Here is a 26,593-nt window from a genome sequence, read left to right as displayed (position 1 = left end):
ATAACAATACCCAATTATGCATTGTATTTTTGGGAATGGGATTTGTACTGTGTTTGCGTGGTAAAATTAACTATATTTCTTTATCTGCCTTATCAGAATGGAATAACTCCTCTTCACGTGGCCTCCAAGAGAGGCAACACCAACATGGTGGCCCTGCTGTTGGACAGAGGGGCTCAGATAGATGCCAAAACAAGGGTAAAACTCAAATTTAAACTCTGGATGTCAATTACAATTCAGCTGCTAACCTGTAGTGATTACTAAATAGAGTGTGCCCAGCATTTGTAAATTTCTCTTTTGTCAAAACAGACAAACTGGATTAATGTGTGTATATTTGTGTGTTTGTGCCTTTATCTGGGTCTGTGTGATTGTCCCACAGGATGGTCTGACACCTCTGCACTGTGCAGCCAGGAGTGGACATGACCCAGCATTGGAACTTCTACTGGAGAGAGGAGCCCCCATCTTAGCCAGAACAAAGGTATTGATCTCAAGCTCACAATATATTGTACCTGCAGTTTTTTCTTCCCTTTGCTTCTCTTGTCCGCCACTGCTTTCTTCAATATACTGCTTTCTCTGTCATTTTTCATCGATCTCGTACAGAACGGACTGTCCCCACTGCACATGTCAGCCCAGGGGGACCACATAGAGTGCCTGAAACTCCTGCTGCAGCACAGAGCGCCTGTTGATGATGTCACACTGGACTACCTCACAGCGCTGCATGTCGCCGCTCACTGCGGCCACTACAGAGTCACCAAGCTACTCCTGGACAAGAAGGCCAATCCCAATATTCGAGCACTGGTAAGGATTCAAAAAACAGCCACATTACCACTAGAATAGTCATTAACAGAGACTCATAAATACTGTGTAAGCACATGCACGTTTACAGACAGGAAGAATGACACTAATGGTCATAGATCTAGTGATTTACAATATGCAATTTATAAATGAAAGTCAGTCTCCTTCCATAAAATGTAAAACCAAATTTAAGATACAGGATGCGTAAGGCAAGGCAAGTTAATTTATATAACACCATTCAGATACAAGGCAGATGAAGGTGCTTTACAGAGGCATCAAGTACAAGACATTAAAACTGCACTCACACTTTAATCCCTTAATGAGCTGACAGTTTTAGCAGACCTCGGGTATTCAAGAAGCTCGTTCTGCTGGTGGGAAACAGAGAAACTAAAAACTGCTTCACCTTGCTTGGTTTTGATTTGGTGAACACTGAGTAAAAATGTTCAAGATGACCTGAGGGGTCTGGAATTTAGTGCTTTATAAGGATTTTAAAATTGATGTGTAGTAAAAAAAAAAGAAGAAAATTGCTCTTCTAACTTGAGATCATATAGTTATGTATTATATGAGTGTTGATTTTTTTTTTCTCCACCAGAATGGTTTTACTCCTCTCCACATCGCTTGTAAGAAGAACAGAGTGAAGGTGATGGAACTGTTGGTCAAATATGGCGCCTCCATCCAGGCAATTACCGAGGTGAGACTGTCTTGTTTGAATGTTTCAGAAGAGCATGTGTAGATACAGTAGCTAACCTGTTCTGTTTCACATTGTTGTAAATTTGTAATTAATTTTGATCTCTGTGTTCCCCACTCTAGTCTGGGCTGACTCCCATCCACGTAGCTGCTTTCATGGGTCACCTCAACATCGTGCTACTTCTGCTGCAGAATGGAGCCTCTCCTGATGTCCGTAACATTGTGAGTAGTAATTTGTTCTGCCCAGTGGTCAGTAGTCATATCTGTCCTATAGTAAGAGTCATTTTTCTCAGTGCAAAAACCTCCAGCTATTCTTTTATATACTTTTCATTCAGCACTGTCTTAATGCTCATGACTGTTCTTTCTTTGCACATCAGCGTGGTGAGACAGCTCTCCACATGGCAGCACGGGCAGGTCAGATGGAAGTGGTTCGTTGTTTGCTTAGAAACGGAGCGTTGGTGGATGCCATGGCCAGGGTGAGTCAGCTGTCAAAGTCCATCAGAGTTGTATGTTGTTTGTTGTTTTCCTCTGTACATAAATGAATAAGTATATTTCATTCACTGGATTGCATAAACATACTCCTGGCTCATGTCACCTGCCTCAGCTCTGGCTTCACTATGTCTGTTTTTGTCCAATTCTACTGCATCTACATCAGTACTTCATTTCTTTTTCTTCTTTAGTTTTCTCTCTTTGATAAAACAACCTTTTCATCCCTCAACCACAGGAGGACCAAACACCCCTCCACATTTCGTCCCGTTTAGGGAAAACAGATATTGTACAGCTTCTGCTGCAGCACATGGCCCATCCGGATGCTGCCACCACCAACGGTTACACTCCTCTCCACATCTCAGCCAGGGAGGGCCAAGTAGAGACCGCTGCCGTGCTACTGGAGGCCGGAGCCTCACATTCAATGGCCACCAAGGTGAGCAGAGAGGTAGAGCGTGACACATACAGAGTTGGTGAAATATTGTACGAGCGTCCTAATGGATGCCATTTAAAAAAAATATTCAGCTAAACATTGATGCAAAGCAGTTTGGAAATGAATGTTTAAAGTACAACTTGTACATTTTTGTCCCTTTTATGTTTATAGAAAGGATTCACTCCGTTACATGTAGCAGCAAAATATGGAAGCCTCGACGTAGCAAAACTTCTCCTTCAACGCAAAGCGCTTCCTGATGACGCTGGCAAGGTGAGCTGAATATACATAGATGTAGATTCTCAAACAAGCTCTGAGGGTAACAAAATTGATTTCAGTGAGAGACTCGGTCTCTGACTCGGAGTAATTTGTATCTCTGACATAAACTCATTACTGAGTAGAATGCAGGAAGCTAGATACAGGCAAATCATGAAGGTATGATGCTTCATAATAAATGTTATTTGATCAAACGATTTCTCTTACAGAATGGCTTAACTCCACTTCATGTGGCAGCACATTATGATAACCAAGAGGTGGCTCTGCTGCTGTTGGATAAAGGAGCAACACCTCATGCTACCGCAAAGGTTAGACAGAGGATTTTAAAGAAGAAAAATACTTGAAACACTATTGTTTACATGTGATGCATTCTACTATAGTTTCCCTCAACCCACCACAACGTATTCAACCCTGGAAATATGCTGTTATCTTGTTGATAGTGTTGTGTTAGACTAGCGATGGCATGATAATAAGCGAGAGTGATGTTTAAAATCCCTTTCTCATTGATGTTAGATTGTTATCACAGTATTTAACTGCTTATCTTCCTCCATGTCCAGAATGGCTACACTCCTCTCCACATTGCAGCCAAAAAGAACCAGACAAACATTGCTTTAGCACTGCTGCAGTACGAAGCAGAGACCAATGTTCTAACCAAGCAGGGAGTCAGCCCTCTACACCTGGCAGCCCAGGAAGGACATGCTGAGATGGCCAGCCTGCTGCTAGGCAAAGGAGCTCACGTCAACACTGCCACCAAGGTCACACACAAAACCCAGCTTTATTACTGCTGTTTATGTTAACATTTTAAACCAGTTGCACAGACACAGTGAACTGTGATTTAAGCTTTATGTAAATAAGTCATTAAGAATATGTCACAAGTATTTAGTTACAGTGATATAAATAATTCAGCTCATACGACATACACACCAACTGCAACTTCCACAGATGAGAAACATGTACTGTACCTATAGTCTGTCATAGAACAGTGACTGTATAAACACTGTACTTTATGTATTACAGAACGGACTGACTCCTCTGCATCTCTCAGCCCAAGAAGACAGAGTCAATGCAGCAGAAGTACTGGCCAAACATGATGCCAACTTGGACCAGCAAACTAAAGTACAAACACACAGAGAAACACTAAAAAACATAGACAGACCAAAACTAGTCAATCGTAAGGGCAACATTATAGCATGGTGCACAAAAGCTAACCAACATGAATGTCCCTGTGTGAATTTTGTATCTTAGTTTGAGTGTATTCACTGTTTGTGCTTACCAGAAAATTTTAAATGTGACTCAGATAAACATGCATGCAAATTCAGCATATCTGCCACCTACTGACTGTTTGTAAGCATAACAATATCTGTATTACATATTCACAGGGCTTTAATGTTAACACACTTAGCAGTCACATTTCAATCTGGTCATAAGTCAAAGTAGTGCTCATAATTTTTTTCAAGACTATTTTCAAAGTATACTCCTTCCTCATAAGGTATCACTTTGATTAAGTAAAACAAATCAGATATTTTTGGAAATAATAGTTTTTTCCCTCCTCTCAACACTCTAGCTTGGATATACCCCTCTGATCGTGGCCTGTCATTATGGAAATCTCAAGATAGTTAACTTCCTGTTACAGCAAGGTGCTAGCGTCAATGCCAAAACCAAGGTAGGATTAAAATCTTAAATTTGAAACATACAAACTGCTCAATCAATAACTGCAAGGCCAAAATTAAAATTACAGTTGAAATGACTTCTATTTTAGTTTTTACAATAACTAAGCAAAATATTGTCACCTCTTTTCTTGTTGTTTTACAGAATGGTTACACACCACTCCACCAGGCAGCACAACAAGGGAATACACACATAATCAATGTTTTGCTGCAACACGGGGCCAAACCCAGCGCAACTACGGTCGTAAGTCAGAACAGAGCATGTGCATTTATTCCTTGTCATTGTGTAAAATTTCTCATTCTTTTGGTCTGTTACACAAATTCTATGTCCTTCTCCTCGTTAGAATGGAAACACTGCTCTGTCGATTGCCAAACGTCTGGGTTACATCTCTGTGGTGGACACTCTTAAAGTCGTCACTGAGGAGGTCATCACAACCACAACGGTAATCTTGGGATATCTTTAGTTTCCAGTTCTGGAGTCTGGAAAGTTTCATCCTATGTTTCCCAGAAGATCCAATTTAACGTTTTTCTATTTTGGTTGTCTTTTTCCATCACTGCGACAGACGGTGACAGAGAAACACAAGCTCAATGTTCCAGAGACCATGACTGAGATCCTTGATGTGTCGGATGAAGAAGGTGAGTTACTTTAAACAGTGAAAGCAGAAAAGAACTTACTGTGCGACTGGCACAGATCAAGCTCATTGTTTTACAGGGGGAAAAAAACTTACATTTCTTTAGCCTGCTTAAATCATCAGACAAAGCAATTTAGGATGAACCTTGAATAAAAAGTGCCAGCTGTCTTTACCTTTGCACAGTGGTTTTAAAAGCTGTGTATAGTAGGTTATGCAGTGGGTCTTAAAATTGTATGTTCCATAGCTCTGAGGCTGGAGGACGAGCCATTATCTGAGATGTCTGTGGAGCTGGAAGGTATTGCAAAATGTCTGCTCTGCTCCTCCAGCTTGGTGTGCAGTATCACATTTACTTTATGCAACAACAACAAAAATAATAATGAGAATTTTGTCTTCAGCATTTTACTTTCAAATGAACTACATATGTTTGTAGTCTATTTTATATAAGCATGGTCTTTGATCTAACATTTTGTGATTTAAAGGATTTAATCACAATTCAGTTGAATGTGTGTCAATGACTTTAACTGGTGAAAACTAACTGCATGATGTTTTTGGAGGAGGTGGGATTGTGGACATGATCATAACAGTCATGATGATTACGGCTGAATGAGCTGATAGTAGCAACGAAATCTGGAGAATTTTCACCCAAAGCTAACATCAAAATTGTTGACACTTTTTTTATTGTATTATATCTGTTTCCCAGGTGAGGACACTATGACAGGTGATGGAGGAGAATATCTGAGAGCAGAGGACCTGCGAGAGCTGGGAGATGATTCTCTGCCAGGACACTATCTGGACGGGTTCAGCTATATGAGTCACAACCTGGACAGGTCACAAACAACACACATATTTAACAAACAGAAAAATTGTACATGTAACTGCATAAATGACAGCACATGTGATGTGATGACTCATCACTGATATCGCATTAACCTACCTGACATCATGCAGATGCAAACATACAGACACATCCAATGACACTCAGAAAATCCACCTTGTTTTCACAACAGGCCCCAGCACACTCCCATCCACCAAAGTTTCCCCCAGAGAGAGGGAGTTCTCATTGAGGACATGCTTACAAGCCACCAGGTGAGGAAAAAGCAAACAAAAAGTGTATGGTGTAACCTCCCTGAGGTATTGTTAGACTTTGGTGGCTCCAACCGACCTGCTGATGTTCGTTGGTCTGTAGGTGTCAGCACTCTCTAAAGAGCATGAAAAGGACTCGTTCCGTCTGAGCTGGGGTGCTGAACATCTTGATAATGTCGTGCTGTCCTCCAGTCTGCTTCACTCTGGGTATACAAACACAGACACACACAGAACCTCACATACACACTCACACTGTTTGTTTGTGCTAAAGTGGAATCCAAATGTCCAGAGTTCACATGCTTGCAGAATTAACAGGCACAAGACATGCCCAAATCTCCATTTCATCAAAACACAAGAGGGGTTATGTGGACTTTCTGTGAACTTCCAGAGAGTCGGCTTGGGGTGCAGACTTTACCAGACTTCGCTTGGAAAATTATCCACTATCCACATAGTAATATGATTGTAACAATGTAAATTTAAAAAAAATTAAGGAGTTCATGGAAGGGAAAATTTAAGTGTAAAGTGAAAATTTATATTTTTGCTATTTTAGCAGCATTTTATTTGAGATCAAAACCTGGCAATAAGACAAAAGTAGAAACTGCCTTGAGCTTTTATTTCAGGCTATATGCAGTATATACATAAGTGTGTAAACAGTAGAGGGAAATTTCGGTCTGTTTTCTTGGAAAGTGTTTTATGTAATAAAATAGAAATGTTAATATCACACATAAGTTGGCAATATCAATATTTACAGAGTCCAAAATTTCAATTAATTTTGATGGAAACACATAAGGTCTTAAAGTCTTGTCTCAGTCCATTTGATCCTGTCACAGCCAAGCCCCTTTACAGATTAGACATGACGGCAGTGAACCAAATCCTGTCTGTAAAGCTGGAAGGTGGAAATTTGGATTCAGGCCAAGGGCCCTATTTTAGTGCAAAGCTGAACATCTTGGCCACTTAGATTCCAAATGCATCTGCTATGTAAGTGCAGCAAGGTAATGTGACAAAGGAGTTGCTGAAGTTGTAGATAAACTGAAGGGTGTTATATTTTTACCTTTAGTCACATTACTGGTGTCATCATTTGAAGTAGCTCAACCAATCACAAATACAACACATTGATATTTTTGTAAAGTTTTAAATACATCTGGTGGTTGGCAGGTGATTAAATAAAATGGTTTATATATATATATTTTAAGCTTAATTCTGTCATTACTTTGCATTTACTTGTGACATCGACGCTGTGTCTGTGCAAAGCAAATTTCAGGGTTAGAAAGACAGACAGTTGGGACACTGGTTGCACTGGTCATTGCACTACTACAAAAAATAGGACCCTGAAGATGTTTATAATTTCTGAAATGGAGACTTCATCTTTCATGTAATTTTCTAAATTATTAAGTATATATGAGTCACCTTCAAATCATAGTTAATTTCATACTCGCATTACTTTTCAGTCCTCTTCATCTGTGTTTTCTCCTTCCTTCTTTTATCTTTGCTGCTGTGTATTCTTCTGTCTGGTCTGGGTTCTCTCACTTTTACTCATTCTTTATTCTCTCTTTCTCTTTCTGTTTATACTCTTGTTGTTTATTTGTGCATTCTCTTATCTTGGCTGTGTTTGTGATTGTGTGTGTTGTTGTTCTTGTGGTTGTTGTTGTTGTTGTATTCTGCTTCTAGCCGTTCCTCTCCATGCCTAGACCATGACAACAGCAGGTGATACTCTTTATTTTAGCTACTTTCCCTTTCCTCTCTCATATGTATCCTTACTTTTTTCCTTCACTTATTATTAACTGACCTTCTCATTCCCATCGTATTTCTCTGCATGATTTCATAATGCATGACGTTACCTTCCCTGAGTTCAGGTTTTGTTCACTAGAGATGCTCTATAACCCTTGAATCAGATCTGACTCCTTTTACCTTCAGGATCTAGAAACATAGTCCCAATATGCTATTTAGGTTTTTATTGATAATAAATATATGATATAACAGCACTTTATGTTGAGGTAGTATAGGTAACATGAGTACACAGTGAGGTGTTTATGACAGCCAGATCTAAGTTTGACAGAATAAGGCTGTTGTCATACCTTTATTTTTCTTGTTGTCAACAACTCATATGCAATTCAATTAATAATATGGTAACACACTTCTGCATACCAACTTCCTCTAAGCTCCAATCCAGTTTGTCCTTTCTGAAGGCAAAAATCGTTTAACATCTGTTTAGACATGAATAGTTACATCAATAAAAATCTCAGTAACTTATAAAACAGCCTGTTTAGCAAATGTTACTCATATAGGAGGAATCAGAGTGATTATTATTTTTTTTTTTATTTGTGTATTAATACCTGTTTGGTGAACAGGGATAAAAAAAATTTAAAAAATTGTATAACCTAACAAAGTAAAATGTCATCCGGTGCAACATTGTGCCTCTTTTATTTGTTCATCACAGTTATTGAACAACAGTGGAGGTCTATGACACAGGAATTAGTTAATACAGGCTACACAGATAATACCTGTTCAGTTCAATCAATTCATTGTAGGCTCTGGTATGTTCTTAATGAGATTGTAATTACATTAAGAAGAACGTAGAATGTAAACAAGTTCATCCTTTTCTGATCTGACACCATTCCATCCTATGTCCTAATCAGCTCCTGTAATCTCCAACTTGTACTCACATTTCATACACACAAAATGTGGGTGTTCCTGTACACGCTTGCTTGCCCGAAGACATGTCCTGTAATATTTGAAGCATTGTTCATACCTATTTGCTCCTTGACACCTGAATCCTCAAGAAATAACCTTGTCCACGGTCCCTTTGCTTTGCCTAGTTGCCTCATTTGCTTTGTCTGCATGAAGTTTGACAGACAGACTAAACATTCTTGCAGAAATTTTGCTTTTATTATTTGAGTCTTTGTCAACTAATTTTCTTAAGAACGCCGGGGCTTTGTCTTTAGCTTCCTGGTCAGCTTCATGGTTGATGCCAGAGGCGGAGCTATGCGTGGTTGCCGTCACAATGGCCTGCGAATCATCGTGCCACCAAGAAAGTGCTCTGCACCTACACGGGTGACGTGCAGGCTGGTGAAGAGGCATCGTTTGGCCTCTATGCCCCCTATGGTGGAGGGTGAAGGTCTGGCTGGTCGCATCATAGAAGTGGGACCCACCGGAGCCCAGTTCCTGGGGTGAGTGTATGTTTGAGTGTGTATAGTAAACTGTGTGTGACTATTTTCCTGTGTCAGTGTGTTTCGCTGTGTGGTGAGTTCATACTTTCTTCTTCACTCCTCCTCTGTGCTGCGTATGGATCAGTAAGCTCCACCTTCCTACAGCTCCACCCCCTCTGAATGAGGGTGAGAGCCTGGTCAGTCGTATCCTGCAGCTGGGTCCTCCAGGAACCAAGTTCCTCGGGTAGGACCATGGGAGGGGGATACCCTACCCCCATGGAATTCTGGTCACGTGCCCACCCTTATATTTTCCACTTTGTCCAGTTTTTCACTTTTTGAATTTTTCACGATATGCTGTTTATCAGTAACTTTTTTTTTCATTTGTTTCTTGGTACTATAAAAGTACAAGTCTTAATCCGAATCCTCTCGACCCGTTGTTGTATTTTGTTACTTTCCTCGGTCTCCAACTCATTTTCCCGTTCTTGTTTCTAGTTGGGTTCTGCTCTGCTGATGTGGAATTGATGTTCTTTTTATGTTTAAATTTTTTTTCGAATTACTTTTTATGACCGTTTGTTTTACTTGGCATGAAAAACTCAGAATTTAATCATTTTTTCCTTTTTGTTTTGTTCATAAAGTCATCTTTATGTAAACCCAAATTAAACCCATATTACCAAAAAAATGTACTTCTCAACCCAATTTGTATTCATGTTCACCTTGTCATCCCTTCTAGGCCTGTGATTGTAGAGATCCCCCATTTTGCTGCTCTGCGGGGCACTGAGAGAGAGCTTGTGATCTTGAGGAGTGAAACAGGGGAGAGCTGGAAGGAACATCATTGTGACTTCACTGAAGAGGAATTGAACCAGATACTTAACGGCATGGATGAAAGTAAGGGCTGGACTCTAATGACAAACAATGATCCATGAGTTGATCAAACAATATACAAAAACACATCAGCACAGAAACTTTATAATCACACTTCACCGTAACACAAGCTACAGTGCAGCAGTGAAGCAGCAAAGGCTTGCCTCTTAGATTTTAAAACTCTTGGATAGTAATGTGAAGCTGGAAGTTCAGGAAGTAAATGATGGTGGAAATATTGAAGGAATTTATTTACACAATATATCTCTCATCACAGAACTTGATTCCCCTGAGGAGCTAGAGAAGAAAAGAATATGCCGCATCATCACCAGAGACTTCCCACAGTATTTTGCTGTGGTGTCGAGGATAAAGCAGGACAGTCATTTGATTGGTCCAGAGGGCGGGGTCCTCAGTAGCACTCTTGTGCCCCAAGTTCAGGCTGTCTTCCCTGAAGGAGCCCTCACCAAGAAGATTAGAGTTGGGCTACAGGTACATATGGTGCAATCTTTTACTAGTAGATGAATAGTTGTTGTAGGGCAACAAAATATTCAAAATCATGACTGCAAAAAAATGCTAATAGATTTTGTACTTTGTCCTAGGCTCAGCCCATTGATGTCGATGTGGTGAGAAAGATACTTGGTAACAAAGCCACATTGAGCCCAATCGTCACACTGGAGCCGAGAAGGAGGAAGTTCCACAAACCAATCACCATGACAATCCCTATTCCCAAGACGTCCAACAATAATGGGCCAAGCGCAGTATTTAGCGGGGAGACGCCCACTTTACGTTTGCTTTGTAGTATTACAGGTAAGTACTGTGTAGGGAAGATTCAGTCATCATTTCAGCAAATAAAATAAAAATGAAAACATCCCAGCTCATTTGTACTGCACTAGCTGTTTGAGGTAAATTCAGATAGTCCAAATAAATACTTAAAATGTTGCCTCTGTAATATACTGCCATCTAATGTAATATGATATATATGCCTGTCTTATTGTTGGATGTGTGTCTTGGCTTATTTCCATAAATATATTCTTGATGACATGACAGAAGCATCTGCATCTGTGTTACAGGTGGAACCACTCCTGCACAATGGGAGGACATCACCGGCTCCACACCTCTCACCTTTGTCAACCAATGTGTTTCCTTCACCACAAATGTGTCAGCGAGGTAAATTCATTATTTGTTTTTAACTGTGGAATCAGGGGTAAAGATTAGCACCTTTTTTAAGCTTCAGATTCTACCTAGTTACACCTCTCACAGTTACTAACTAAAACTCTCATTTATATTCGCAGGTTCTGGCTGATCGACTGCAGACAGACTCAGGACTCTGTTAGTTTTTCCTCCCAGCTGTACAGAGAAATCATCTGTGTCCCGTACATGGCCAAGTTTGTCATTTTTGCCAAGACGCTGGACCCCATCGAGGCCCGCCTGCGCTGTTTCTGCATGACAGATGACAAGATGGATAAAACGTTGGAGCAGCAAGAGAACTTCACTGAAGTTGCCCGCAGCCGAGACGTGGAGGTGCGGTGTGATGATGGGGGATAAATAAGAAGAGGGGAAATTGTAGAGAAAGGTTTCAGCTCAATTAGAAATGTGATAAGTAATGTAGTAAATTATTCTGTAGCCACAAAAAGGAGGTTTTTAGAATGATTGAAGCAGGTTATGAAGAAAGTGTAATGAAACATTGAATGGAAATAAGATTTTTAAGTTAAAAAATTTAAAATATTGTCTTTAAAGATTGAAAGCAGACCATAATGGTTTGTTTTAGCCATGAAAATAACTTTCATATTCACATACAGGTGCTGGAAGGAAAACCTATATTTGCTGACTGCTTTGGAAACCTGGTGCCTCTAACCAAGAGCGGACAGCACCATGTGTTCAGCTTCTTTGCCTTCAAAGAAAACAGACTGGCCCTTTTTATTAAAGTATGACTTACAATCGATTCACATTTTTTGAAATTGCCATTCAGAGCTTCAGAAATCCAAATCCATGCAGTTCATGATCTGGTTTGTTTCGTTGATGAACAGATTCGAGACACAGCTCAGGAGCCATGTGGTCGCTTGTCCTTCACCAAGGAAGCACGCACATACCGAAGTCTTAACCACAATGCTATCTGCAACCTTAACATTACCCTCCCAACATACTCAAAGGTCAGTTTGAATATCTCTCTGTTTGTATTTCGATAAATATAGCACATTATTTTTCAGTGCAGTGACAACATTGCTGCTTTTTCCTTGTTTCATTCTTCTCTTTAGGAGTCTGACTCAGACCAAGATGCAGATGATGAGGTAAATAAAGTTTACTTGATACAGTATCACAACAAAGAAAGAACGATATCATAAACAGGTTAGAGCTAATTACGCCTTTTTGATCTTCATTCTGCAGAGCGAGAAGAGTGACAAGAAATGTAAGTTCTTATTTGTAGTATTTATGTCTCATGTTTGAATGTTAGACATTTAGACATTTTCAGAAATAAACAATATGGCTTGAATACATAATACAGATTCAGCATTGGAGACATTTTACAAAACATTTTCAATGGTCATCATGGCTATATATCCTATAATTATCTTTACAGTACAACACAGTCTAAACTGGAGACACATCCCTCGTTTAACATTAGATTACTGGTCATAAGGTTTGTGAAGTATTTAGTTTTGGAATATGACCACCTGTTTTTTCTAAGAGATGCACTGATTAATACATGTTTCCTAACATTTTGATTAACCCTGCTCATGTATTTTGCTCTACTAACACTGTGTAGTTAGATGTTTGTTACTGGCAGCTATGCGATGGCTGATGTACTCTGCCTTCCCCTCACTACATACTGCAATGATTTTTTTTTTCCTCCGTTTGCATTTTTTTTTTCTATGATATTTTGCTTGAAGGTCAACATACTTTTAAAAAAAAAATTAAATCCACTCAAAATTGTTTGGATTTTCAGCGTATCTGTGCTTGAAGCTCATCTTTAACTTAAAAAAAATAATATTTTGTGGTAATAATATGCAAAAACTATTCATTTTGACCGATTATTATTTTATTAATTTATACCCCTCTAACAGTTTTATCAGTGGAAACACATAATTTATTATTGATTTATTTTTATTTTCATTATTTATGTTGTACGATTTTGGCTGCTGCTGTCTTGTTTTTACTTCCTGTACACATTTATTTTTCATATAAAAACTAAAAGGTTTCTGTCATTCATTCATTGAGTTTTACTATAAATCAGTTTGACATTATTTTACATGACTACTTCTTTCTGTATGTGAGCTAATAGTGCTATTAGGTCACAAAACAGCATAAATGTAATTTCAACCCATTAAAATCGGTAATGAAATTTGATGCCAACAAACTTGCATACATCTAAAATTAAAGGTTAATTCTATTTTTCATAGTATTTCACAAGAATATATGATGTCATTTTAAAATAAGGAAGTACTTTACATTGCTTACAGATACAGATTTTTGTAAAACTTCTAAATAGATTATAAGAAAATTCCAGTAACAGTGATCCCATTACTTGATATTAATTGATCACCTTACACCTCTCTCTAAAAAAACCTCTATTATTTTTATTCAGTTTATTATGTTTTAAAACTTGTTTTGTAGCCAAACATGACTTTAATAACAGCAACAATCTTGAGAAGTTTGGTTTGTGTGTTCTCCTTCCTTTTTGTCCCTTTGTTTTATATGTAATTTTCTCTGTTCCATTTGTATATTTTATGGTACATTTTTAAATATGTAGTGCAACAAATCAGATTTATATTATTCTCGTCCACATTCTACCCGTTTTGTTACCTCTCCTGGCTTTGCTTATGCTCTTGCTGCTCTACTCCCCTTCAAGCTCTTCTGGACTACTTTTTGTCATCTTCTTTTTGGTCTTCTTTTCGAGGCTCCTTTATTCTCTGCCCTGTCAGTCTTCTTCTTGCGCTGTGAACTGAAGATGGATTTTTGATGGCATTGTCTTGATGACAGTTTCTCTGATGTCTTTCTTTCCCACTTCATTTGTCCCTTATGTTCTTTACCCTTTTTGTTCATGAAAAAAAAAATTTCATTGAAGACGATGAATCTGAATCAACTGGGACATTCTCGCTGAGAACTAACCAACCGCTTGACCCTGCAACCCTTGCAAGCCCAGACCTCTTGTCAGACATGTCGGACATCAAAATGTCTGCGGTTTATACTGTAGATATATATGAAGAGAGAGTTGGAGCTGGAAGGTTGGAGGAGAAAGAGACTTTGGCAGTTACGGAACAGTTCATAGACAGGCTAGAAAAGGTTGGAAAAATTCAAAAAGACATGGTGAACAGTGGTAGACAGAGGGCACAACTAGAAGATACTAAAAAACAGGAATGTTCACTCTATGAGGCTTTTGAGGAACCAGTCTTACAGGAGTTTTCCACTGAGACAAAGAATCTAAGTAGATATCACACAGAGGTCAGAGACATGACAGACATGGTCTCCCACCTCAGCTTGGACATGGACGAATACCTGGAACAGAGACCTGTTGTAACATTTGATTCTCAAGAAGATCTTGTCCAAAATACATTTGAACAGGTTGTTGTAAAGCGTGATGGCAAACGGCGTCCACCAGATATCAAGAAACCTATCAGGAGGAAACTGAGAGAAAGACAGCGTTCTGGGTGTAGCAGCTCTGAGGGAGAGCTGGAAAGGATGAGCTCTGAGGAGTCTTTGGATGGCGATGTTGTTCTAAATGAGAGTGGGCTTGTACCCACCCCAAATATGGATCCTCCAGCTTCTCCTTTAGTCGTTGAGACTCCTATAGGCTCTATTAAGGACAAAGTTAAAGCTTTGCAGAGCAAAGTTGAAGAGGAGGAGTTGCAAAAAAATCCTCAACTTCCAACATATGAGGACATATCTTCCATCACTACAAAGAAGACAGAGGAAGTCATGCCAGAACTTCCCAGAGTTCCCAAGTCCCCTAAATCGCCGAGATCTCAGACAGAAAGATTGGAGGAGACGATGTCTGTGAGGGAGCTGATGAAAGCATTCCAAACTGGGCAGGACCCATCAAAAAGTAAATCAGGGCTTTTTGAGCACAAGGGTGTGCCTTCTTCTATGTCATCATTGATATCTGAATCAGCAGATTCTGGAAAGATACAGAAGATGGAACAGAGTCCTACACAGGAGCCTAAATCAGAAATCCAAAGTCAGAGTGCCACGATTTTCCATCAACAAAGTGATGGCAAGAAATGTGACAAAACCGACCTAAAGGATGAACCAGTGAGCATTATCAGAGATAACTGTGAGGAATCACAATTCATTTCAGACAGTACTTATGTTGGAAAGGTAGTAAAATTTTCTGATACAGTTCAATATGAAACCGGAAATGTTAGTCCACAGAGAGAGGTGCCAGAGGTGTCAGAAAAGGAAGCGGTGTCTGTGAAGGAGCTGATGAAATCATTCCAAACTGGACAGCAGGACCCAAAACACAAAGCAGGACCCATTGAACACAAAGCCATGGATTCTTCTATATCAGGATTAATATCTGAATCTGAAGATTCCCAGAAGGTCCAGACAACTGAACAAAATCCTACACAGGACCCAAAACACAAAACAGGACTCATTGAACACAAAGCCATGGATTCTTCGATATCAGGATTAATATCTGAATCTGAAGATTCCCAGGAGGTCCAGACAACTGAACAAAATCCTACACAAGACCCAAAACACAAAACAGGACTCATTGAACACAAAGCCATGGATTCTTCGATATCAGGATTAATATCTGAATCTGAAGATCTCCAGGGGGTCCAGACAACTGAACAAAATCCTACACAGGAGCCAAAACCACGAAGCCCTACTCAGAGCTTCACAAGTGTTCATTCATGGAGGGATGCCAACATACGTGACAACACAGACTTGGGAGATAACTATGAGGTATCACAGTTAATTTCAGACAGTACTTATACTGTAAAGACAGTCAAATTCGCTGATACAGTTCAAAGTGATGTTGGAAGTGTTAGCCCACATAGAGAGGTGCCAGAGTTATCAAAGAAGCAGCCTGTGTCTGTTAAGGAGCTGATGAAAACATTCCAGATTGGGCAGGATCTCTCTAAAGATACAGTGGGACTTTTTCCACATAAAGCTGTGGCTTCCTCTATTTCAACATCGATATCTCACTCAGGAGATTCTGAGGAGATACAAAAAACTGAGCAAAGTCCTACACAGGAGCCACAATTACAAATGCAAACTCAGACCCTCACAATTTTCCATCAACAAGGTGATGACAAGAAATATGACCAAACAGATGATCAATCCGTAAGCTCAATAAAAGAGGAATCTTTGTTAATTTCAGAGAGTAGTCATGGAAAGACAGTAAAATTTGAAGGAAGCACCAGCGTAGCGCCAGAGTTAGAAAAGGACACCACATCTGTGAAGGAGCTGATGAAAGCGTTCCAGACTGGGCAGGACCCTTTGAAAAGTAAAGCCGGACTGTTTGAATCAAGCAGTTCTGAAGAGATTCAAAGGACTGAACACAGTCCCACGCAAGAGACAAAATTGCAAACCCAGATACACAACATCACAATCGTCCAGTCACAGAGTGATATCAGTCAAAAATTGGACTTCGAAGCTCAAACAGTAAGCTTAAACAGAAAAAACTTTGAGGAATCAAAGCAAATGATCAATGATGGAAGGGTTAGCCTGCAAAGAAATGAGCCTGAGCTGTCAGAGAAAAACCTGGGCAGGATGCAATTAGAAAAACCAGCTGTAAGCACTCTTAGGAGTTTATCTGAAGATGTGCAGATCAGCCCTGATCGCAGACCTTCTGAGGACTTCAGTGCTGACATAAAGGCTGAGCTGGAGGAAAGTCCTGAATACCAGCTGTTTAAGCAGACATCAACAGCGACAGATGTTAGCTATCAGCTGGAGGCACCGGAGGAGGAGACTTTAGCTGATGATTCTGATACAAATCCAGCATCTGTCACCACTCCCTGTTTGCAAACCTATTTTGGAGAAGACACAAGTCCTGAGAGCCCCAAGCATCAAGGCATGGCTGAATCCTCAGATGGTAGTGTGGATATTAGGGCCTTTCATTCCAGCTCAGAGGAGAGAGAGGATTCTGAAGGACTCACAGTAACCCCCCAAATGACCACTAAAAGAGAAGAAAAGTACACTAGTCTTTCACAAGAAGAGAAAATGCAAGAAGCAAGTAAAGAAAATACAAGAATTGATTGTGGAAACAAACAGTCCTTTACACTAACTGAATCTGAAGAAACCGTGGTCAATGAGCTACCATTTCAAGAAATCCACAAAGGGAAGAAAACATCAAGCCAGACATCCAAAGCAGAAAAAGATATGTCAGGAATGTTGTTATTAATGAACAAGGACTTGGATCAGTATCTTCAAACCAGGCCTGTGGTAAGGCAGCCATTAGCAGAGAATATTGTTCAAGAGAAGTTTGAACAAGTTATTTTAACAAAGGTAATAGATGAAGAAATTGTCCCTGATGAAAATGAGGGAGCAGTATTGGATGGAACTGCACTAGAAATATATCAGGCAGCCATAAGGGGAGATGAAAAGGCAGGGAGTGAATCAAAAGGAGTAAAACATTCGTCAGCGATGTTGTCTGTGTCTCCACAGCCAACAGAAGATGATGAACATAACGGAGGGATAGTAGGTATAACAACACAAGAAACAGATTATGCTACATCGACACATAGGTTCACAAAGGGAGGTGAAGAAGTGCTGGCACAAGCAACCTTGTCTGAAGAACTCTCATTGAAGGAAGAGTGGGTAGAGAAGAAGACTTCATATGAGCCGTCTGCAAAAGCAAAGGAGATATCAGGCATGCTATCGCAGCTGAACAGTGACTCAGATGAGCACCTCAAGGACAGGCCAGTGGATAGTAGGCATCCTGAGGAGGACATCATCCTGGAAACCTTTGAACAAGTTATTCACACCAAAATCCGCAAATCCTCTGCTGTTGATATAGAAGATGAGGTAAGTGCTGACACAAAGACTACTGTGGCTGAAGTCAAAGAACTAACACCAAGTTCTGTATCGGAGACTCCATTCCAAGAAGTTTGTGTTGAGAGAATGATCCACCACCAACAGTCTACAACTGAGAAGGACATGTCAGGCATGTTGTCACTTCTCAGCAGTGACTTAGATCAACATCTGAAGGATAAACCAGTAACAATACAATACCTCCCAGAAGAGGAGGTAGTCCATGAGAGCTGCAAACAAGTTATTCGGACAAGTACAACCTTCGAGGACAAGGTAGGGGGAGAGGCAAATCAAGACCTGCAGACAGATGTACTTGAAGTCAAAGAACTAACACCAAGTTCTGAATTGGAGACTCCATTCCAAGAAGTCTGCATTGAGAAAAACATGCAGCAGTCTACAACTGAGAAGGATATGTCAGGCATGTTGTCACTTCTCAGCAGTGACTTAGATCAACAGCTGAAGGATAAACCAGTAGCAATACAATACCTCCCAGAAGAGGAGGTAGTCCATGAGATCTGCAAACAAGTTATTCGGACAAGTACAACCTTCGAGGACAAGTTAGGGGGAGAGGAAAATCAAGACCTGCAGACAGATTTACTTGAAGTCAAAGAACTGACACCAAGTTCTGTATCGGAGACTCCATTCCAAGAAGTTTGTGTTGAGAGAATGATCCACCACCAACAGTCTACAACTGAGAAGGACATGTCAGGCATGTTGTCACTTCTCAGCAGTGACTTAGATCAACATCTGAAGGATAAACCAGTAACAATACAATACCTCCCAGAAGAGGAGGTAGTCCATGAGATCTGCAAACAAGTTATTCGGACAAGTACAACCTTCGAGGACAAGTTAGGGGGAGAGGAAAATCAAGACCTGCAGACAGATGTACTTGAAGTCAAAGAACTGACACCAAGTTCTGTATCGGAGACTCCATTCCAAGAAGTTTGTGTTGAGAGAATGATCCACCACCAACAGCCTACAACTGAGAAGGACATGTCAGGCATGTTGTCACTTCTCAGCAGTGACTTAGATCAACATCTGAAGGATAAACCAGTAACAATACAATACCTCCCAGAAGAGGAGGTAGTCCATGAGAGCTGCAAACAAGTTATTCGGACAAGTACAACCTTCGAGGACAAGGTAGGGGGAGAGGAAAATCAAGACCTGCAGACAGATGTACTTGAAGTCAAAGAACTAACACCAAGTTCTGAATTGGAGACTCCATTCCAAGAAGTCTGCATTGAGAAAAACACGCAGCAGTCTACAACTGAGAAGGATATGTCAGGCATGTTGTCACTTCTCAGCAGTGACTTAGATCAACAGCTGAAGGATAAACCAGTAGCAATACAATACCTCCCAGAAGAGGAGGTAGTCCATGAGATCTGCAAACAAGTTATTCGGACAAGTACAACCTTCGAGGACAAGGTAGGGGGAGAGGAAAATCAAGACATGCAGACAGATGTACTTGAAGTCAAAGAACTAACACCAAGTTCTGAATTGGAGACTCCATTCCAAGAAGTTTGTGTTGAGAGAATGATCCACCACCAACAGTCTACAACTGAGAAGGATATGTCAGGCATGTTGTCACTTCTCAGCAGTGACTTAGATCAACATCTGAAGGATAAACCAGTAACAATACAATACCTCCCAGAAGAGGAGGTAGTCCATGAGAGCTGCAAACAAGTTATTCGGACAAGTACAACCTTTGAGGAAAAGGTAGGGGGAGAGGCAAATCAAGACATGCAGACAGATGTACTTGAAGTCAAAGAACTAACACCAAGTTCTGAATTGGAGACTCCATTCCAAGAAGTCTGCAATGAGAAAAACACGCAGCAGCCTACAACTGAGAAGGATATGTCAGGCATGTTGTCACTTCTCAGCAGTGACTTAGATCAACATCTGAAGGATAAACCAGTTGCAATACAATACCTCCCAGAAGAGGAGGTAGTCCATGAGATCTGCAAACAAGTTATTCGGACAAGTACAACCTTCGAGGACAATGTAGGGGGAGAGGAAAATCAAGACCTGCAGACAGATGTACTTGAAGTCAAAGAACTAACACCAAGTTCTGAATTGGAGACTCCATTCCAAGAAGTCTGCATTGAGAAAAACATGCAACAGTCTACAACTGAGAAGGATATGTCTGGAATGTTGTCACTTCTCAGCAGTGACTTGGATCAACATCTGAAGGATAAACCAGTAGCAATACAATACCTCCCAGAAGAGGAGGTAGTCCATGAGATCTGCAAACAAGTTATTCGGACAAGTACAACCTTCGAGGACAAGGTACGGGGAGAGGCAAATCAAGACCTGCAGACAGATGTACTTGAAGTCAAAGAACTAACACCAAGTTATGTATCTGAGACTCCATTCCAAGAAGTTTGTGTTGAGAGAATGATCCACCACCAACAGTCTACAACTGAGAAGGACATGTCAGGCATGTTGTCACTTCTCAGCAGTGACTTGGATCAACATCTAAAGGATAAACCAGTAGCAATACAATACCTCCCAGAGGAGGTGGTAGTCCATGAGATCTGCAAACAAGTTATTCGGACAAGTACAACCTTCGAGGACAAGGTAGGGGGAGAGGCAAATCAAGACCTGCAGACGGATGTACTTGAAGTCAAAGAACTGACACCAAGTTATGTATCTGAGACTCCATTCCAAGAAGTTTGTGTTGAGAGAATGATCCACCACCAACAGTCTACAACTGAGAAGGACATGTCAGGCATGTTGTCACTTCTCAGCAGTGACTTGGATCAACATCTAAAGGATAAACCAGGAACAATACAATACCTCCCAGAAGAGGAGGTAGTCCATGAGATCTGCAAACAAGTTATTCGGACAAGTACAACCTTCGAGGACAAGGTAGGGGGAGAGGCAAATCAAGACCTGCAGACGGATGTACTTGAAGTCAAAGAACTGACACCAAGTTATGTATCTGAGACTCCATTCCAAGAAGTTTGTGTTGAGAGAATGATCCACCACCAACAGTCTACAACTGAGAAGGACATGTCAGGCATGTTGTCACTTCTCAGCAGTGACTTGGATCAACATCTAAAGGATAAACCAGTAGCAATACAATACCTCCCAGAGGAGGTGGTAGTCCATGAGATCTGCAAACAAGTTATTCGGACAAGTACAACCTTCGAGGACAAGGTAGGGGGAGAGGAAAATCAAGACCTGCAGACAGATGTACTTGAAGTCAAAGAACTAACACCAAGTTCTGAATTGGAGACTCCATTCCAAGAAGTCTGCATTGAGAAAAACACGCAGCAGTCTACAACTGAGAAGGACATGTCAGGCATGTTGTCACTTCTCAGCAGTGACTTCGATCAGTATTTCAAGGAAAAGCCACAAGCATTGCAATGCTACCCAGAGGTAGATCTAGTCCATGATAGCTGCGAACAAATAATACTGACAAAAGACACCAAAAGAGAAACTCTTACATTATCTCCTGAGCAAAGTAAAATGTCTCCAGAAGATACCAGTTTTGATAGTGTAGACATCAATAAAGAAGGAGCTTTGGAAAATGTTTGGCAGACATGTTCTGATGATGACGAAGGTCCCAGGAGTTTCTCATTTAAGGAGGATGAGGCTAATACCTCACCATCTGTGGCAACAGATTTTCTTAACTCTACTGAAAGAACAGTGGATATAATGCAATCATATGCTACAGTGGATGACTGTAAAATTTATCCTGAAGATGCCAGTGTAGTTGCTTTTGATTCCTTTCCATCAAGTGGTTGTAATACACTGCAACGACCGATCAATTGGGAAAACCTTAACACTATGGTGTTTGATGACACAGCTAAAGAGCAATGTGACCAAGATTCACTGGAGGCAAGTCCTCTCATGGAGGATAGATCCTCAAAGAAATCCCCTGATTCAATTGACCCAAGTCCGAGCAAAGGATCTCCATGTCCAGACTCTCTCGAGGGTAGTCCAACTCGATCAGTGGACACAGAATTCAAGATGCCAGCGAAGACAGCTGTGTATGAGGATTACGCTTCACAGCTCAGAGCATGTTTTGCTTATGAAAAAAGTATTTATATGGATGAATGTGAGCATAATGAGCAAGACTCCACAATGGGAGAAACCGATGGGGATGATACCACCCATAAACAATTCACCCCAGAAGAGGAGATGTTTAAAATGGCTGCAAAGATCAAAACATTTGAGGAGATGGAGCAGGAGTCTAAAATGAAGAGAGACAAACCCTTAGATGCCACTACGCAACCAGAGACAGGTGATAACGAAGATGGTGAGCTTGTTATAAAATGCGGTCCAGTTTCACAGTCTATCTCACCAGATACATTCCAGAAAACCTTTGAAAAATGTGTGACAGAAAGCACTGGCGCACTTAATGAGGCAACAGATATTAGTTTGTGCGTTAAAGAGAAGGTCAAAATTGAGTCACAGCTTAAAACTACTCAGTCAGTTGATGATTCATTGAGTTTGACTCCAACTCACAAAGAGGAACCTGATCACGAAGGAATCCAAGAATCTGCACCTTCGTTAGCAGAAAGAGAAGCTGAAATAAACAACGATAAAGAGACCATAGAGAATGTTCTTTCTTTAGGGACTGACACACATCATCCGAACTCTGTGACAGATGAGCACCATTCAGATGAGTCACCACTCACAGATGGTTCAGGTTTGATCAGCAAACCCCAGGCTGTAGTGTGTAGTAAAGACCTAGAAGATATAGGTAGTGGGGACGACAGTGATGTAGCCCTCACTGCACAGGTTAAGGTCGACCAAATTAATCTTTGTTCCACAGAGGACAGACAAACACCTGATAAAACACTTCTTCCATCATCAGGCGATGAGAGGAGCCCTGATCCATTTATGTTTCAAGAGGGAAAGCTGTTTGAAATGACAAGAGGTGGGGCTATTGACATGACAAGAAGAACCTTTGATGAAGAAGGGGAAGGATATGCCTTTTTTCACATTGGAGAGCATCCAGTTGATGAAGTTGTGCCAGAAGAGACTGAAGAAGCTCAAACAAAGTCTTTAACTTTGCAGAGCAGTGATTCTATTTCAGACACAACCCTTCAAGAGACCTCAAACTCAGATCTGACTCAGGATATTAGTAACAGCATTCCTTTTCCCAAACCCAGAACTCTTATCAAACCCTCAAGTGACAAGTTAGAACCCAGCAGCTCCACAGAGGTTCAGCTTGGTTCCCCTTGTGCTTTGGAGAATTTGCTAAATTGTCAAACTGACGTTGAAAACCTTGAAAGGCTAGGCTTAGAGTATTTAGACTCTACCATAGCTGACCTTCAATCAGGCACATCCACAGTTGCGCATCCGGTGTACTCAGAGCAGAGCCATGATTTATCAGATTCCTCACCTGATGATGATGATGATGATGATGATGATGAGGTGGAGGAAGATGAAGAAGACCAGTGCTCAGTCATAGAGATGGCTTTGTCAGCTGTAGCGCCTGGCAAACCAGAACATCATCTGGATACACCCCCACCTTTGGCAATCAAACCAGCCATACTACACCACGCGGACACAACCATCAAAGACTCACAAATGTCTGAATTTGATCAGCTTCAAAGAAAAGCAGGAAAAAACTCAACCAAGGATCGTAGGACTCGATCTGAGGCTGGTAACATAACTAAAGCCTCTAATAAAGACAGTAGGAGTTACTCTGACAGTAGTCAACCTGCTAATAAATCCAGCCTTTCCCCCTCCAAACTCACTGCCATGATGCAACAGAAACCTTTAGCTCACGTGATATCCTCGTGCTCTCCCCCAAGGAAAGATATCAAACTCTCTAAGACTACAGAATCATCTGTTAAGTCCTCTTTGGATACTGATGATACAAGCAATTCTAGTCACAGAAGTCTTGATTCCATTATCTTCACATATGACAATGCAGCCTCACACAGCTCAGATTCTGATGGCAGTCAGTTGCCAGCCGTGCATCCGTCTTGTGGGACAGAGGATGTATTTGAATCCAGGTCTGCCTGGGATGACACGGTGGAAACTCAGATGCAGAGAATCATCGATGACCAAACTCCAGAATGTATGCCAGGTATGGCCAGATCTCCAATGGGCTTTGCTTTCCTATCTTTTCTGCTCAGCGGCAGGACTCTTTTCCCCTATCAGAGAACAATGTCACCATGACTCATATTTGTGTTGGTTTCATATGGTGTGATTTGTCTTGTCTCATCATGCATTGTTTTCTTGTCTGTATTTTTTGTGTTTGTGTGTGTGCGTGCATGTTTAGTTTGTGTGTGTGTGTGTGTGTGTGTGTGTGTGTGTGTGTGTGTGTGTGTGTGTGTGTGTGTGTGTGTGTGTGTGTGCGTGTCGTGGTGTTGTGCATGTTGATAAGTTACTTTTCCATCTGTGTTCGTGTATATGCAATCTCAAGATTGAATGGCCATGTTGGTTAAAGAATTAGCTTTAACAGTTTTGATGCAGACCAGTGTTATTATCTGTACTAATAATGCAGCTTTACTAATGTGAATTTGCACATTGCTTAATCAGCACATCAATGACATTGATGACACTAATGATTAAAAAGGATGATGTGCTAGTTGTGACCAAATAGACATTGTCCGATGTCTCCTCTCAAATCCAACCTTTATGTTATCATCCATATCAGCACCGCGGATCTACTGTACATTTGGTTTACAGCCCATAACACAGAGTTCTCAAGAAATAACATTTTGCATCTACGCTTAAGTACACTTTATATGCCAGGCTCCTGAAATATGATTATTTATTTGCCAAGTTAAAGTATATAATTAATGGTATTTTAGACTTTGAACAGTTGGCCATAATGTTAAGATTTAATGTTTGCATGTGGTGGCATTTTTTTAGTTGATTGGCAGGATGATGCTGATAGGAAAGAAGAGACATTAGCTATCATTGCAGACCTTCTTGGCTTCAGCTGGACTGGTAAGCTATCAAACAATCTAGTTGTTTTCTCTTTAAGATTTTAATTTAAAAGATTCATTTTTGGCAGTAGCATTATTCATTGCATTTTTTTTAAGAATTTGAACTCGGGCATTTATGAGCAGGAATAGCTGAAAACTTGTTTCACCTCTTGCTTTGTTATCCATCACCCCAGAGCTGGCAAGAGAACTGGAATTCAGTGAGGATGATATTCAGATAGTGAGAACAGAGAATCCTAATTCCCTCCAAGAGCAGAGCCATGCCTTGCTGCAGCGCTGGGTTGAACGGGAAGGCAAACATGCCACAGGTACGTTGTGTTTTGGCCTGACAGATTTCCTTTGAAATTTTCAGAGTATTTTTCAATACAAAACTTCAAGTATTTTAGACATGGCTAATTTGTTTGATAGTGTATGTCCATTACCTTTTCATTGTCTTTTTACTTTCATGCAAACAACTTATGGAATTACTTGATTTCCTAAATGGTTCTGGAATATAATTGCGACTGCATTCATTTCCCAGTGGACTAGGCGTTTTGACACTTTCTCTGTATTTATATGGCACCTAGGTCTGCTTTATAATCAAAGAAGACATGGAATTTTTTTTTAAAATACAATATGGGACCATTAAATACTTGGTTGTGTTAAATGATGTTGTTTTACTGCTTTTTAATGATTGATAAATGTTTCCACAGAAGAATGTCTAATAAAGAGACTAACCAAGATCAACCGCATGGACATTGTCCATCTTATTGAAACCCAGATGAACAAGTCAGTTCAGGAGCAAACGTCAAGAACTTATGCCGAAATAGAGAAGACACTGGATCACAGTGAAGGTAATAACCCCACTTTTAAGGCTTTATCTAGCAACATGCTCTAATTGTGTGTTTGCTTACAGTCTTATTCATTGTGTGTGTGTGTGTGTGTGTGTGTGTGTGTGTGTGTGTGTGTGTGTGTGTGTGTGTGTGTGTGTGTTTTTCAGTGTCAGTTGCCCTATCCTCAGTGCAAGAAGATGCAGACAGCCCCAGAATCATTAGAAGGGTGGAGTCAGACCGCAGACCACCCCCAGCTGTTTCTGAGGAAGACCTCTCAGTTGCATCCCTACTGGATATCCCTTCGTGGGCAGAGCCTGTTGGGAACACCCACTCAGAGAGCATGCATGGTGACCTATTGGAGGAGCTTGAGATCCCACAGTGAGTCATTAATTTGAAATTATTTCTGACTCTGCAACACACATCGGCGATGTTAAATAATCACATTGATTGTCACACTTTTACACTGGTAGCTCATACCATACACGTTATATAGAGATAAAAGACATAAAGAAGTCATCAAAACTGCTTCTTTTCTGGAGGTAAGTGTTTCCCATAATGTTATCGTTAGGAAATAGAGCAGTGCCATATCCTGACACCACTGCTGCACTTTGGCATATAGTGGGTACAGGTATTTGTCCCATTGTATGTTGTTTGTGGGTTTTGCCCATTAGAGATTTGATAAAACAAATTATTGTGATTTTAATTAATCATCAAAGTCATATTTTGTGAACGAGCTTTATTTATTTTTTTCAGTGAATTGAACCCAAACCTCTGGACATCTGAGGATATAATTGCACAAGAGCCTTCAAGTCACGACAACTCAGATGAGCAAGTAA

General features: G+C 40.5%; 1 protein-coding gene across 2 annotated transcripts in view; it reads left to right on the top strand.

Moving 5' to 3' along the window:
• The window catches only part of ank2a (ankyrin 2a, neuronal), a 78,904-nt gene that overhangs the window by 29,038 nt on the left and 23,273 nt on the right, over nucleotides 1-26,593 (top strand). Inside the window, exons 9-44 of one of the 2 annotated variants that reach the window (XM_069168165.1) lie at nucleotides 97-195; nucleotides 377-475; nucleotides 598-795; nucleotides 1,385-1,483; nucleotides 1,603-1,701; nucleotides 1,857-1,955; nucleotides 2,204-2,401; nucleotides 2,570-2,668; nucleotides 2,881-2,979; nucleotides 3,229-3,426; nucleotides 3,689-3,787; nucleotides 4,236-4,334; nucleotides 4,484-4,582; nucleotides 4,683-4,781; nucleotides 4,902-4,974; nucleotides 5,671-5,797; nucleotides 5,978-6,056; nucleotides 6,157-6,260; nucleotides 7,722-7,757; nucleotides 8,996-9,220; nucleotides 9,345-9,443; nucleotides 9,930-10,084; nucleotides 10,335-10,546; nucleotides 10,657-10,864; nucleotides 11,128-11,224; nucleotides 11,350-11,578; nucleotides 11,857-11,982; nucleotides 12,085-12,207; nucleotides 12,313-12,345; nucleotides 12,443-12,464; nucleotides 14,121-16,319; nucleotides 24,872-24,949; nucleotides 25,122-25,253; nucleotides 25,638-25,778; nucleotides 25,925-26,135; nucleotides 26,511-26,589. In XM_069168165.1, the coding sequence (XP_069024266.1) occupies nucleotides 97-195; nucleotides 377-475; nucleotides 598-795; nucleotides 1,385-1,483; nucleotides 1,603-1,701; nucleotides 1,857-1,955; nucleotides 2,204-2,401; nucleotides 2,570-2,668; nucleotides 2,881-2,979; nucleotides 3,229-3,426; nucleotides 3,689-3,787; nucleotides 4,236-4,334; nucleotides 4,484-4,582; nucleotides 4,683-4,781; nucleotides 4,902-4,974; nucleotides 5,671-5,797; nucleotides 5,978-6,056; nucleotides 6,157-6,260; nucleotides 7,722-7,757; nucleotides 8,996-9,220; nucleotides 9,345-9,443; nucleotides 9,930-10,084; nucleotides 10,335-10,546; nucleotides 10,657-10,864; nucleotides 11,128-11,224; nucleotides 11,350-11,578; nucleotides 11,857-11,982; nucleotides 12,085-12,207; nucleotides 12,313-12,345; nucleotides 12,443-12,464; nucleotides 14,121-16,319; nucleotides 24,872-24,949; nucleotides 25,122-25,253; nucleotides 25,638-25,778; nucleotides 25,925-26,135; nucleotides 26,511-26,589 (6,471 nt within the window). The other variant, XM_069168164.1, reaches the window with a different exon arrangement.

This window comes from Embiotoca jacksoni, unplaced genomic scaffold, assembly GCF_022577435.1.
Source record: "Embiotoca jacksoni isolate LCO1_2020_lvr unplaced genomic scaffold, fEmbJac1.0.p SCAF_4, whole genome shotgun sequence".
Taxonomy (NCBI): Eukaryota; Metazoa; Chordata; class Actinopteri; family Embiotocidae; genus Embiotoca; species Embiotoca jacksoni.
Note: the sequence above shows the minus strand (reverse complement) of the source record. Positions and strands in the feature narration are given on the sequence as shown.